The following is a 12,186-nucleotide window of genomic DNA, read 5'->3' as shown; positions in this document are numbered from 1 at the left end:
AATAAAGGTTCTGCAGGCCAAAATAGGCCCTTGAATAAACCTGCACAGTCCTACTACCTATAATGGGTTTGCATAGGTATAACTGATTGGAACTTAAACAAATAATTCTGTCAGTGGTTCTGTCAGTGTTTTTTTGTGCAAGTGGGAATAGTGCCCTCCTTGCATACTCATAGCTTTGTGATCTCTGCAGAGGTACCAAGAGTAAAGTGCACTAAAATCTTAGGCCCTGATCCTACAAACACTGAAATATGTGTTTAATTTTGCTTTTGTGTGTGGTTCCATTGACCTAATATGAGTAATGTTATGCACATGTTTTAAATATTTGCAGGATGGGGGCCTTATTCAGTAACTAAAAGTAAACATGTATGATGTAGTAAAAACTGACAGCAGATCTGTTGAATCCGAGGGTGCCATTTTTACATAGTCACTGTTCAGAGCAGAATTGTATTGTCATTTTATTTACTTTTGTTATTTGAATGTTAAGTTCTCTAAAATGTTTCAGCAGCTCCATAAATCTTAAATAATAGGTAAATGTTGTGCTTCACTGTAGTTTCTTTTCCCCATGAAAATCAAGGGGCATTTGGGAGTCATCCTATCCTAATAGTTTGTTTCCATGCTGAAAAGGAGGACCTTCCCCCCGCCCCAAATAATAGTATTATTTGTGCTTCACTTCATCTTCTCTTGGTATGGATATGGAAACTGCTTGTGACCTCAGCAGCAAGGGACTCAAATTGTATCTTAGACTTTTTGGGAAAGGAGTCAAAGCAGATGTAAACTTGATTTTAACATTTATTTAAGGTTTAGGGAAGTATTGAGATGTTTTATTAAATTAACTGAACAGGAAAAATATGAAAAAGATTTGTAACAAGTTAGGGCCAATCCATGTGTTAAAATCCAAGTGTCAATTGCTGAGCCAGAAATATTCTGATATATCATCAAATGCTTTCCGGAAAAATAATGATGAAGTGAAGAGAGAGGAATTTTTGTTGTTTTCATGGATATTAAATCTACTCTCAGACTATCAGATAGTAAAAAGGGGGAGGGGAATATTCACATAGCATATGAAATAGAGTTCTAAAAAGTTACTTGACATTGCCCTTTCTAGTTCTTTATCAAAAAAAATTTCCATAAACTTCTAAAAATATGCTAGAAAATCCTCCACTAAACTGTTTTAATGCCTTCCTCTTGTATGTGGTTGTATTACATTCACCCAACATTTCAGTGCTATTCATTTTCATACACTAAATGACATCATAAAGTTTTAACCACTAACTTTTTGTTGCTGTTATTTTAACTTCTTATTTTGACCGTCTTCTTTTCAGTATAATTTATAACTCCTGGCATCTTTGGTTAATTTGTAGCTTAAGGGTATCTTTTCTTCATAGTTTAGATTAATTAATATGTACCGTGCAATAGTATTACATTTTCGTTATTTCTATCATTATTTTAAAAGTATACTTTGAACAAATGCATTTGCTTATTGTTATTGCTGATACTTCTGATTCGCACCAAACTAATCTTCCATTCACTATGATATTCAGCAGTTGCTAGGCAACCCACACAGTAAGTTGCTGACCCTCCTACCCTTTTTAAGATAATGCAGCTAGCAGAGGGGTTATTTTAATGAATTTTCTTTGTGAACTGCAAATCAGACTTACGTTTTTGATGTTATTGAGTTACATTATTTTAAAACTCTAAATTATTATTTAGAGATTCATTGCTACTCTAATTATGAGTTAATTGTAAAAATTTAGAGAGCCTCTGAAAATTTTAGTTTCTTTCATATTAAGATTCATTTGGGTGTGATATATGCAGTTGCCTCCCAAATTTTATCCATTTGAATTTGATACAAAAATAAATCGTTACTGATTAATACAAAGTTGTAGACTGTTACATGTGTAATACTAGATGCTTCACATCAGAACTGCTATGTAGGACCATAAGTTGTCTGTATTTTTAAACCATCAATTCCTTAATAATTTCCTCTTATACAGAAAGTGGTATAATAGTTCATCCATTAGCACTAGAAAAAATAGGGACTCAAATACAGGGTGTGTTAATTCATCTTTTTCCACATTAGGAGCTATGCTTAATTTTCTACCTGTGTTTTTAGAATATATTTGAATGATAGAATTCTTTGAAAAGAAATAGCAATTATCAAAACTGAATGTGCTATCTCATTTTAAGATTTTGTATCTTTGTCTTTCCTGAAGTAGTGAAATTAGACTTATAAATTAAATATAATTTTCATCTCTCAATTCATGTTGAACCCTTTATTATTCAGGATGAAGTGGCTCACACTCTTACAGAAAGCAGAGTATTAAAAAATACTAGACACCCTTTTTTAACGGTAAGTATTGGGAATACAGAATATTTTTTTTAAATGGGTAATTTTTAACCTGAGGGATATACAATTATTGGAAAAAAATTGTAAATAAATACATTTTAAAACTTTGTGTAACTCATGTGAGTTAGGGTGGCAAATATCTTGAGTTTATGGTAAATGATATTAGAGTTTGGAAAATGCATTTAAGGTTTGCGGTTTAAAAATACTAAAGGATCTAATAGTTTAATAGAGCTTAAATTATATGAAAGCAAAAAAAGTTAGCTGTAAAATTAAAATGTTGCATTTTTGTGTGGATTCTTTTATCCATTAAAATAAAAATTGTTAAGTTGTAGAATTTTTTACACATTGTCAAGAGACTAATTAGAAGAAAGTGGATTTTAAATGGTTAGAAATTGAAGGCAAGGTACTGAAACACACATTTGTGTCTGGCGAACATAATGTATAATAACAATAGTTCAGTATCTTTGTGTGCTGTGTGCTGATTAAATGTTTTAAAATACGTAATATGGACAATAATATGTATTCACCATTTTTATTATGTATTAACAAAATAAAGGAAATAGAATGACAGATTAAATCTATTTGAGGTTCACTGCAAATTAAGGGGTTAGTCTACAGTTAAGAAAACCAGTTTCCCAATATAAAACTAAGTTAAATCCCTCCTCGCTCTCAATTTACCCAAAAATATATTGATGTCAAATTTTCAGAAAATTAAGAAAAACAAATAGTTTTATTCCAGTCTTCTACTATGTTCAAAAAACAATGCTTAGTGGATTGTAACTTTAATCTGGGAGACTATTATAGATTTTTATATCTTATTTTTGAAAATAAGGCTAATTATAATATGAACATGATAAACTATATATAAACTGATTTATAAACAACCATTTAGACAGCAATGGATATATGGATGATAAAGGTTTTTTTGGATTTATATTAAACTAGATATATTAAAACATTATTATAAAAGTATATCGGGAGATATGAGAACTTCAGAAGTTTCTTAAATTTCAGAGTATAAAGATAGGCAAGAATATGTCTACCATAGCCCATTTCAGAATCTAGAACATGTGACAGTAGATTCATCATCTCTTAAAGTGCCTTCCATGCTTATGGTGCTGAACAAATATTAGTGATATGATCATTTACCAGTTGTAAATTTGTTTATTCACTCAAGATAAAAGAAACCTACACTTGATGTCTGGAATGTCATTTCCTAAAATGTTAGTATTTGTAACAAGAAAGATTAAATAAATTAACAAAATTATTATTTGGTATTAAGCAGAAAGTAAATAGAAAACTCCTCATCTTTGGCTTCAAGTAAATCCTGTAACTCTGGTTCTTGAACTCTGCCTTCGTATAGATGAGGTCTTCCCGGAGTTTCCCAAGCCAGCCCCTCTTATAGTCCTTCCCAAGCTGGTCAGGAAGTGGTTTTCCCCTTCTGCAGGAATTTTTGAGATTTCAAAAAGTTTTCCTAGTCCCAACTGGGATGGCAGGTCAATCCTGAAAATTTTTGTGAACCAAATATCTGAAAGAAATATTGGATCGATTCAGTGAAAACATTTTGTTTAATTAATTTCAAAATGTTTCATTTTGATTGTGACCTTTTAAATTTTTAAACTGTTTTTATTATACATTAAATTTTGAAATGAAGTGATTTCACAATGAAAAAGTGAACTTCTGTTTTGAAAATGCTGAGAATGGGGCACTGACAATTTCAGGGGTTTTTTGTTTTTAAATTGAAACAGGAAATTTGTCAAAACAAAAAAGTTTGGTGAAATGATGAAATGGTAGTTTCCAATGAAAAAAAGATGACATGGTAGTTTCCAATGAAAAAAATTAGTCAAAAAATTTGTGACCAGCTTCTTTTAAGTAAAAATAAATAGGAAGGGGGGAAGATGAGCTGAAATTAACTTTGTTCTTCAGGGAATAGATAGTGCCTCTACTACATACGTTGATATAATTTCTTAGTTTCTCCCTTTAAAAAGTACTAATTTTCTCCTTCAAAGTCGTATATATAATTCAGATATTCAATTTCATCATAAACTCTGTATATAGCATAATGTCCTATTGTGATGACTTGTTGTTCATTTTGCTGTTTTAAAAGCTATTTTATGGAGGCTGAGGCTGACATTATAGCTATACTTGGCAGACCAAGTAGACATTTTGGGCCAAATTGTGCTCAGCTTGCCTAGTAGCACAAAGGAGCATATGACGCATATGGGTACATGGGGTGGGGAGTGGGCAAAGCCTTGGCCTTGCTCCTCAAACCACTGGTCACATAGCTGGTATGTCTGGGAGCTATATGCTGTACCAGGTATAGATCCAGCACAGTTTTCTCCCTTCCCAGAGCAGCCGGGAGAACAGCAGGGCAGTTGACTCCCTTAGCCACAGTCTCCCTCCTGGGCTACTCTAGGGACAGCACAACAACGTGCAGCTCTACTTACTCTAGGTACGTTGTTAAGTCATGATCTATCCTTTCATAATTACATTGAATCTTGCTACACTGCATTTCAAATAATTGGGCCAAATGCATATCTGTAATGGATTTATAGTCAGTAGATTTACACCAGGAATGACTTTGGCCCATCATGAGCCATTCAAACCTTGGGAAGTCAAGATTTTAAATTATATGAATAATAAATGTTAATAATTTTAAAAAGTTCTATATAATTTTATGTATTACTAATTTGGCACTGAAAAAATGTTCAGCATTGTACAGTACATTAAAATAAAGGCAGTATCTGCTCTGAAGATAAGACAGACAGACATAGGAATCCCATTGAAGGTTCCTCCTTGCTCCCCTCCTCCCACAATATTATAATCTTTCTTCTTATGGGTACCATGGGAAAAGTGGGTTTGGGGTGGTATTAGAATGAGGAGAGGATGGTGGTGGAAGATGTGTGGCTAATACCACACATTTGGAAGCGAGGAAGATATTTCATTTCATAGTAGGATTAGAAATGCCAGTAGAAAACTGTGCTTATTTTTAATGGCAACATAGTAAAAAATAATTATTTTATTAATGTACACTCTGCTGAGTGAGCAAAACGTGTAGACTTTTCTTGTCAATGGCTCTCATAGTAGAGTGCTTCAGATAGAGAAGTAGGAAATAGTGATGATACATTCCAGCAATCAAATTTGTCTGTTTAACAAGATGCATTTAAATTTTTGTTACCATTCTAATTACTAGAAATCAGGTTAATATGTGAAGATAATTTTTTGTTTTTTTTTTGTTTTTTCTTCTCTTTAAGTCTTTGAAATATTCCTTCCAGACAAAGGATCGTTTGTGTTTTGTGATGGAGTATGTTAATGGGGGAGAGGTGAGTCAAAGAAAAAAAATTGCATTAACACTGGTATTATTGCCATTAGGTAGTATTTTTAAAGATGTACTTTGTCCTGAATTTTTATTTGTGTTTGATGGAATTTTCTTAAAATAGGAAACTACCTATAAAAAGTTTAGGGCCAGATTTTCAAAAGTGTGCTTTGATTTTTGAAAATCTAGTTTGTTGTACACCTCTGCCCTGATATAACGTGACCCGATATAACACGAATTCTGATATAACGCGGTAAAGCAGTGCTCCGGGGGTGCGGGGCTGCGCACTCCGGCAAATCAAAGCAAGTTCGATATAACGCGGTTTCACCTATAACAACGGTAAGATTTTTTGGCTCCCGAGGACAGCGTTATATCGAGGTAGAGGTGTATTTTAAAGTTTCAGTGCATGACAAAGCAATAAGTTTAGCGTTATAGCTAGCAGTCTAGCCATGTGCATGCCTACTAGAGACTCTTCCCTCCTGCAGCCCGTACTCCTCCCTCCAAGTTCCATGCAGGTTGCTACATCTTTCCTTTTAACAATTGTAGTTGTGTCTTTTGTACAAGCGTTCGAATTGCCGGGGCCAGAGGTTACTAGTACATAACCCACCCCTAGGTATATGGCCTTTACAGCCATCCCACTGCTGCCTGTTAGGCCTCATAATTCTTCAGTTGTGCTGGTCTTTGAACCAGTCTCCTACTTCTTATTTGTGTTATCACTGTTGGTGGGGCACTTGCTACCATCCTGTTGCTGCCTTTATTCTGTTGGTTGGTGTCCTGTTGGTTCTCTGTATTGCTCATATACCTCATTTCTTCCAACTGTCCTCTGTCAGGCCAGTTGAAAGCTGAGGTTCTTCTTGTGTCTTCCTGGTCCTTGCCTTCCTGTCCACCACTACACCGCAGTTGTCTTCAGTTTTGTCTCTGCCACTGTTCTGAATCTGTACCTACCTTATTTGACCAGTGTTCCATTGCAGCTTGAACTGTTACCTTGTGCCATTGCTTTGTGTGGGTGTTTGAAGGTTGGACTGTAAACTTGCTCACCTCTGTGCAGTGGCCTCAGATCCTTGGCTCCTTTGTTGTAGTGGGCTGCTCACTTAGCTTGGCATTCTCTTAACTGTTTCAGTGTACTGTCCTTTGTTCCTCTGCCGGGCTGCAGCAGACAGTCCTTCCTGGGAAGCAGAGTCTTGGTTCTCTGACTCACCAGTCTCTGTCCTGGGCTACTCTCTAGTCCCTGGGAGGGTTTATTGCGATTCTCCAATGTTGACAGGTAGAATGATCCCTTCCTGTTTGTTTTGCCTTTGGCATCAGTCTCTTGGCTTTGACTGGCAACTTGGCGTTGAGTCTTTTTTTTTGTTTTGGATGTAGTGTATTGTGACCCATTGTCTGAGCCTAGTAGGTCAGGTTTGCCATACCTTGCAAAATGCGCCTTTAGTTTCCTGATGACACTTCTGGCCTGAGTTTTTTCTAGGTAGTCCACCTCCCAGAAATTGGAGTACACCTCTACCCCAATATAACGCGACCCGATATAACACTAATTCGGATATAACACGGTAAAGCAGTGCTCCGGGAGGCAGGGCTGCGCACTCCGGTGGATCAAAGCAAGTTTGATATAACGCGGTTTCACCTATAACGCGGTAAGATTTTTTGGCTCCCGAGGACAGCGTTATATCGGGGTAGAGGTGTAGTAACCTACTTTGACCACATAACTTTTAATAACAGGAACTAACTTTTTCCCAGGGTTGAGCTGGGATTTCGTGAGGCTGTAGTCGCCTTCTGTTGATTACTTTATTTGTTGTACATCTTGCACTGTTCTGTGTATGCTCTGCTCCGAATTGGGCATTAATTCCTGACTAGTAGATACACTTCCTGGCTCATCTTAACTATGCTTCCTTTTTCAGGTGTGAAGCATATATCAGTCTCATGATGTTTGCTCTTAAATCTGGTGGGATTACTGCTCAGTTTCCTTTTAAAAAAAAATCATGTCTTGCACACACAGTTCAACCCTCACCTGCGGTACTTGCTCCTTGGCATCTGGCCAGCCTTGGAGTATGAACTGTTTTAGTGCCTCTAGCATTCCACCCTATTCAGTGTTTTGTTCGTTTGCCTGGGTCCTCCCATCTGAAATGTGACGGTATTGTAGCATATTGATAGAGACTATCTTCTGTTCCACAAAGCCATCAGTGTTGTGCTCTGGAAGGTATGCCTCACTCAGCGTATCTGCTGCCAGTAGTGATTTTCTTGTACAATACTTTATAGACTCCAGCAGGTTGATGTACGCATAATTTGTTGTTGTCACTTGGGTGCTCTCAGCAATGACTTCATGATACTTTCTCATAGCTTCTGATCAGAGTGCACAACTATGTTATGCCCAAAGGTGAACTGTTGGCAGAGGTGAAAGTAAGCCGGTACGGTATGGCGTACTGGCAAGAGCCGGTACGCCGTGCCGGACTGCACTGGCTTCTCTGCTGGTGATTTAAAGGGCCCAGTGCTCCAGCCACTGTGGGGAGCCCTGGGCCCTTTAAATCACCTCCAGAGCTCTGGCAGCCGGGCTTGGGCGGGGATTTAAAGGTCCTAGAGCTCCGGCCCCTGCGGGGAGCCACGGGCCTTTAAAGCGCCACCCGAGCCCTGCTGCCGGAGCTCCGGTGGCGCTTTAAAGGGCACGGGGCTCCCTGCAGTGGCCAGAGCCCTGCTACCGCTATCCCAGCGGCGGCAGGGCTCCAGAGGCGATTTAAAGGGCCTGGGGCTCCCCACAGCGGCTGGAGCCCCGGGCCCTTTAAATCGCCTCCGGAGCCCTGCCACCGCTACCCCAGCCGTAGCCCGAGCCCTGCTGCCCCGGGATAGCGGCGGCAGGGCTCCCGCGGTGATTTAAAGGGCCCGGAGCTCTGCGGCGGCCAGAGCCCCGGGCCCTTTAATTTGCCCTGGGGCTCCCAGTCGCCTCTGTAGCTGGTAGCTCCTGGGTGATTTAAAGGCCCTGGGGCTCCCAGCCACAGCCTCTTCTGGTTGAGGCCACGCCCCACTCAGGACTCTGGTGTACGGGTAAGTCCTTTAAGTTACTTTCACCCCTGACTGTTGGCGTTCCATTCCACATACCACAGCCCGTGGATCCTTTTCTATCTGTGCATACCCTCTTTCTGTGTCTGTCAGGGCTCGAATAGCAAATTCTGTGGGCTGCTGACTTTGTTGCTCTTCTGAGACATCACGCTGAAGCTCTAGCTGCTCTGCAGGGCTGTAGTACTTCAGGACTGGTGCCTTGCTTATGATTTTCTTTACTCCTTCAAATGCTGCTTCTTGAGTCTCTCACCATTCCCATACTGCATAATTGTGTGTTATCTGTCTCATGGGCTCACAGACTTCTTATCGATGTGCACTGAATCTGTGTAGACAGTTGGCCATTAATATAAATTGCTGGACTCCCTTCACTTCCTTTGGCCAGGGCATTTCCTTAATGTTTGTCAGTTTCTTGGAGACTGGCTGGAGTCCCTCAGAGGTCAACAGATGTCTGACATCGGGGACCTCAGTTCTCCTCATCTTCAGCTTGTGTGCATTCAACCCAATATTCCACTCATGGCACTAGTTTGAGTTACTGCAGCTTGGTATCATGGTCCTGGATTACCTCTTTTTAGTCATATCCTTCTCCTACAATAAGAATGTCATCAGCTACAGTCTTTAGGCCTGGGAGTCTGTCGGATGAGGCCTAGTTCAGTTTACACTGGAACACCTCTGGGGCCAGACTGATGCCCAGAGGCATTCATACTCTGCAGTTCCTAGCTCCACATGCCAGAACTCATTCTTGATATCACTTTTGCCATGGATAAATTGAATAGTGTGTCCTCAGTCATTGGTAATCGGTAGTGATTTCTCAATGCTCTGTTCAGTGGTTTTGGGTCAATGCAAATCCTCTATTTACCTGAAGGTTTTCTCAGCGCTAATGGAATTCTGATCCACTCTGTGCTGGTTTCAGTGAGTGTAAGGATGCCTCTTTGCAGGTTTGCCGGTTCCTTCTTCAGTGGCTCCACTAGAGCTAATGGAACTCTGCATTTCGGTAGCCTTATGTGCAGCCCATGGGTGTCAGTTTCTGCAGCTTGCCCTTTAGGGTCTGTCTCCTTGAAATATGTCCTCATATTCTGCTTGAATGCTGGACAGGCCCGTGTTGACTTCTCCCTCCTCTCTCACTTTAAGACTATTCTCCTGTGATGCATATTTGCCAAAGTAGTAGCTGTCATAACTCCATAATCATAAGTGAACTCTAGGATTTTGAATTTGAATTAGGAATTTGTCCTAATGACTAAGAACTTAAAGTGTAAGGGAGGCTCAAGAATATGGTGTAGCGTGCCAGAGGGAGCAGTTGAGAGGTTTAGATCAGAGGGTTAGATACCAGATGAGGAATCCTTCAGTCTTCCTGTTTTTGATTACATATATAACATTTTTTACAGAAGTTTAAAAAATATTGTACATATTCTATAAAGGTGCTAGATATAGCATTTGTTCCAGAAATGTAAGGAGGACAGGCAAGACTGTTGGTTTAACTGTGGTTTAACTAAGCTGCAACTTTAATAAGTGTCAAACCTGGAAATAGATCTGGAAAAAACGTGTCCAGTTGAAGGCATCCTTCCTTTGAAATCCATTCCACCCAGGGCCAGATTTCCAGTTAGGCACAGTAGGCACGTGCCAAGGGGTGCCTAAAAGTTAAAAGTGGGTTAAAAGTTTCATATTTTACAGAAAACATGAAGGTCAGCTGTAGGCAGGGGGGCGCTAAAGATGCTGTGCCTGGGGGCACATGAGATGTAAATCTGGCCCTGCTTCTACCTGGTGGAGAGCTGCCTGCCGGCAACCCCACCCCCTATTATACCTGGGCCCAGCACTGTTGCTGGGACCCAAACACCATCACATGGTACAAGGGTTAAGGTGGCGGGAAAGGGTTTTTTTTCCTCATTGTACCAATCATTCAGAACCCCAGCCCTATTCCTCACCTTCTTTAGGAGGTGCTTACTCCACTCCCAATTCCAGTTTATCAGGAAACCAGACCCCTCTATTGAACGATCACATGCACTGGGCACCTGCCACCAAAAGGCACCAGCAATTGGTGTGGCTGTAGTTTGATACAATAAATTAGTATCACAATATATTACATACATTGTCTTGTATAGCAGAATGCACTCAGTGATCATCTACTGCCCAAAACGCTATAAACTGTACTGCAGGAACAACCTTTTACTGGCAGGGGAATATACCATATAATTTAATAGATGTTTCCCATCTCTAATTTTTATTATTTGGCAGTAAAGCTCAGAAATTTGTAGCAATGCAAAGATTATGCTATGTAACTTCTTTTGGAGAATACTCTGAATATGCCTATTAATTTCTCAATTTTTATAGTTTCAGTATATTTTCAGATTTAGACTTCAATATAAGACTTATTAATTGGTTGTTACCTATGTATTTATAACTCAGTAAAATCAGATTTTAAAACTAACCAGATGGTTTTCTCAACACTGAAACACTTACAGTATTTCTGCCATATTTTGCATTTTTCTCTTTTGTCATAGCTCTTATTTTGATTCAGCAGATAAGGAAGAACCAAGTGGTTTGCTGTATCAGAGCAGGTGATATTAATGTTTCTAGGCAAGACTTAATTGAGAGGAATTACAACTTAACTAGGGGGAAAAAACAACTGTATACAGTTGCTGCTTTTATTTTTAAGTTCCTGGGTTTTATCCCATTTTCAACCATCTCTACATGTTGTAAATGACAATCCCTGCCTCAGATTGCTTACAATCTAAAACAAAAGTTACTTGTTTCCTGAGGTGCAGAATATAGCTTGAGAGAGAATAAAAATTAAAATAGTCATCAAATAATTCCACATTCTTTTTTCAGTGATTAGCCATATGCACATTGTACTGATGGTGCATATGTGCCCCATAGCTCTTGTGAGCTGTGCTGAGGGCATATAAGGGTGAAGCGCATTGGCTGCGTGTAACGAGGCAGGACTCACCACCGCGGTGCCTCCTGCTGGCCGTCCTGGGAATTAGCTCTCATTTCGTCACTCTTGCCTACGCTTCTAGGACCCACGTTGTTCCCTGGACCGCGGCATCCTCTTCTGGACACAGCCCTCCAGCTGTACCCCATCCGGTTCTCTCCTCCCTCTCTCCCAGCCCAGGGACCCTATAACTGGCAGCCACGTATTTCATCTCCTCCTGCTCCGCCATCTGTTTCCCTGGGCAACTTCCTTGCAGCCCTAGCACCTTTTCCGCCGTGGTATCAGGGCTTCAGTCCGGCAGATGTCAGGCTGGGAGCTCCCTCTTGCTCCCCTGATGCTGCCAAGCCTTACTCTGTCCTTGAGGCTCTCTCTCTCAACTGTCCTACAGGGCAGCCAGTCCTCCTCCCTTGGCCTCTAGGGGGAGATTACCGCGTTCTGCTCAGCAGCCCTTTTTATATGGGCCAGCCTGGCCCTGATTGGCTGCTCTACTAAGCCTTCTCCCTATTGGCTGGCTCAATAAGCCCTCTTCTAATAGGCTGGGTTCTGCAC

The 12,186-nt window shown here is 40.0% G+C and overlaps 1 protein-coding gene across 2 annotated transcripts in view; it reads left to right on the top strand.

Moving 5' to 3' along the window:
- Positions 1-12,186, top strand: part of AKT3 (AKT serine/threonine kinase 3) — a 107,093-nt gene that overhangs the window by 13,862 nt on the left and 81,045 nt on the right. For both annotated transcript variants that reach the window (XM_065400868.1, XM_065400869.1), the window contains 2 exons: positions 2,285-2,350; positions 5,602-5,670. In XM_065400868.1, the coding sequence (XP_065256940.1) occupies positions 2,285-2,350; positions 5,602-5,670 (135 nt within the window). The remainder of the gene's footprint in view (positions 1-2,284; positions 2,351-5,601; positions 5,671-12,186) is intronic.

The sequence above is a fragment of the Emys orbicularis genome, chromosome 3 (genome assembly GCF_028017835.1).
Source record: "Emys orbicularis isolate rEmyOrb1 chromosome 3, rEmyOrb1.hap1, whole genome shotgun sequence".
NCBI classification, from domain to species: Eukaryota; Metazoa; Chordata; order Testudines; family Emydidae; genus Emys; species Emys orbicularis.
Note: the sequence above shows the minus strand (reverse complement) of the source record. Positions and strands in the feature narration are given on the sequence as shown.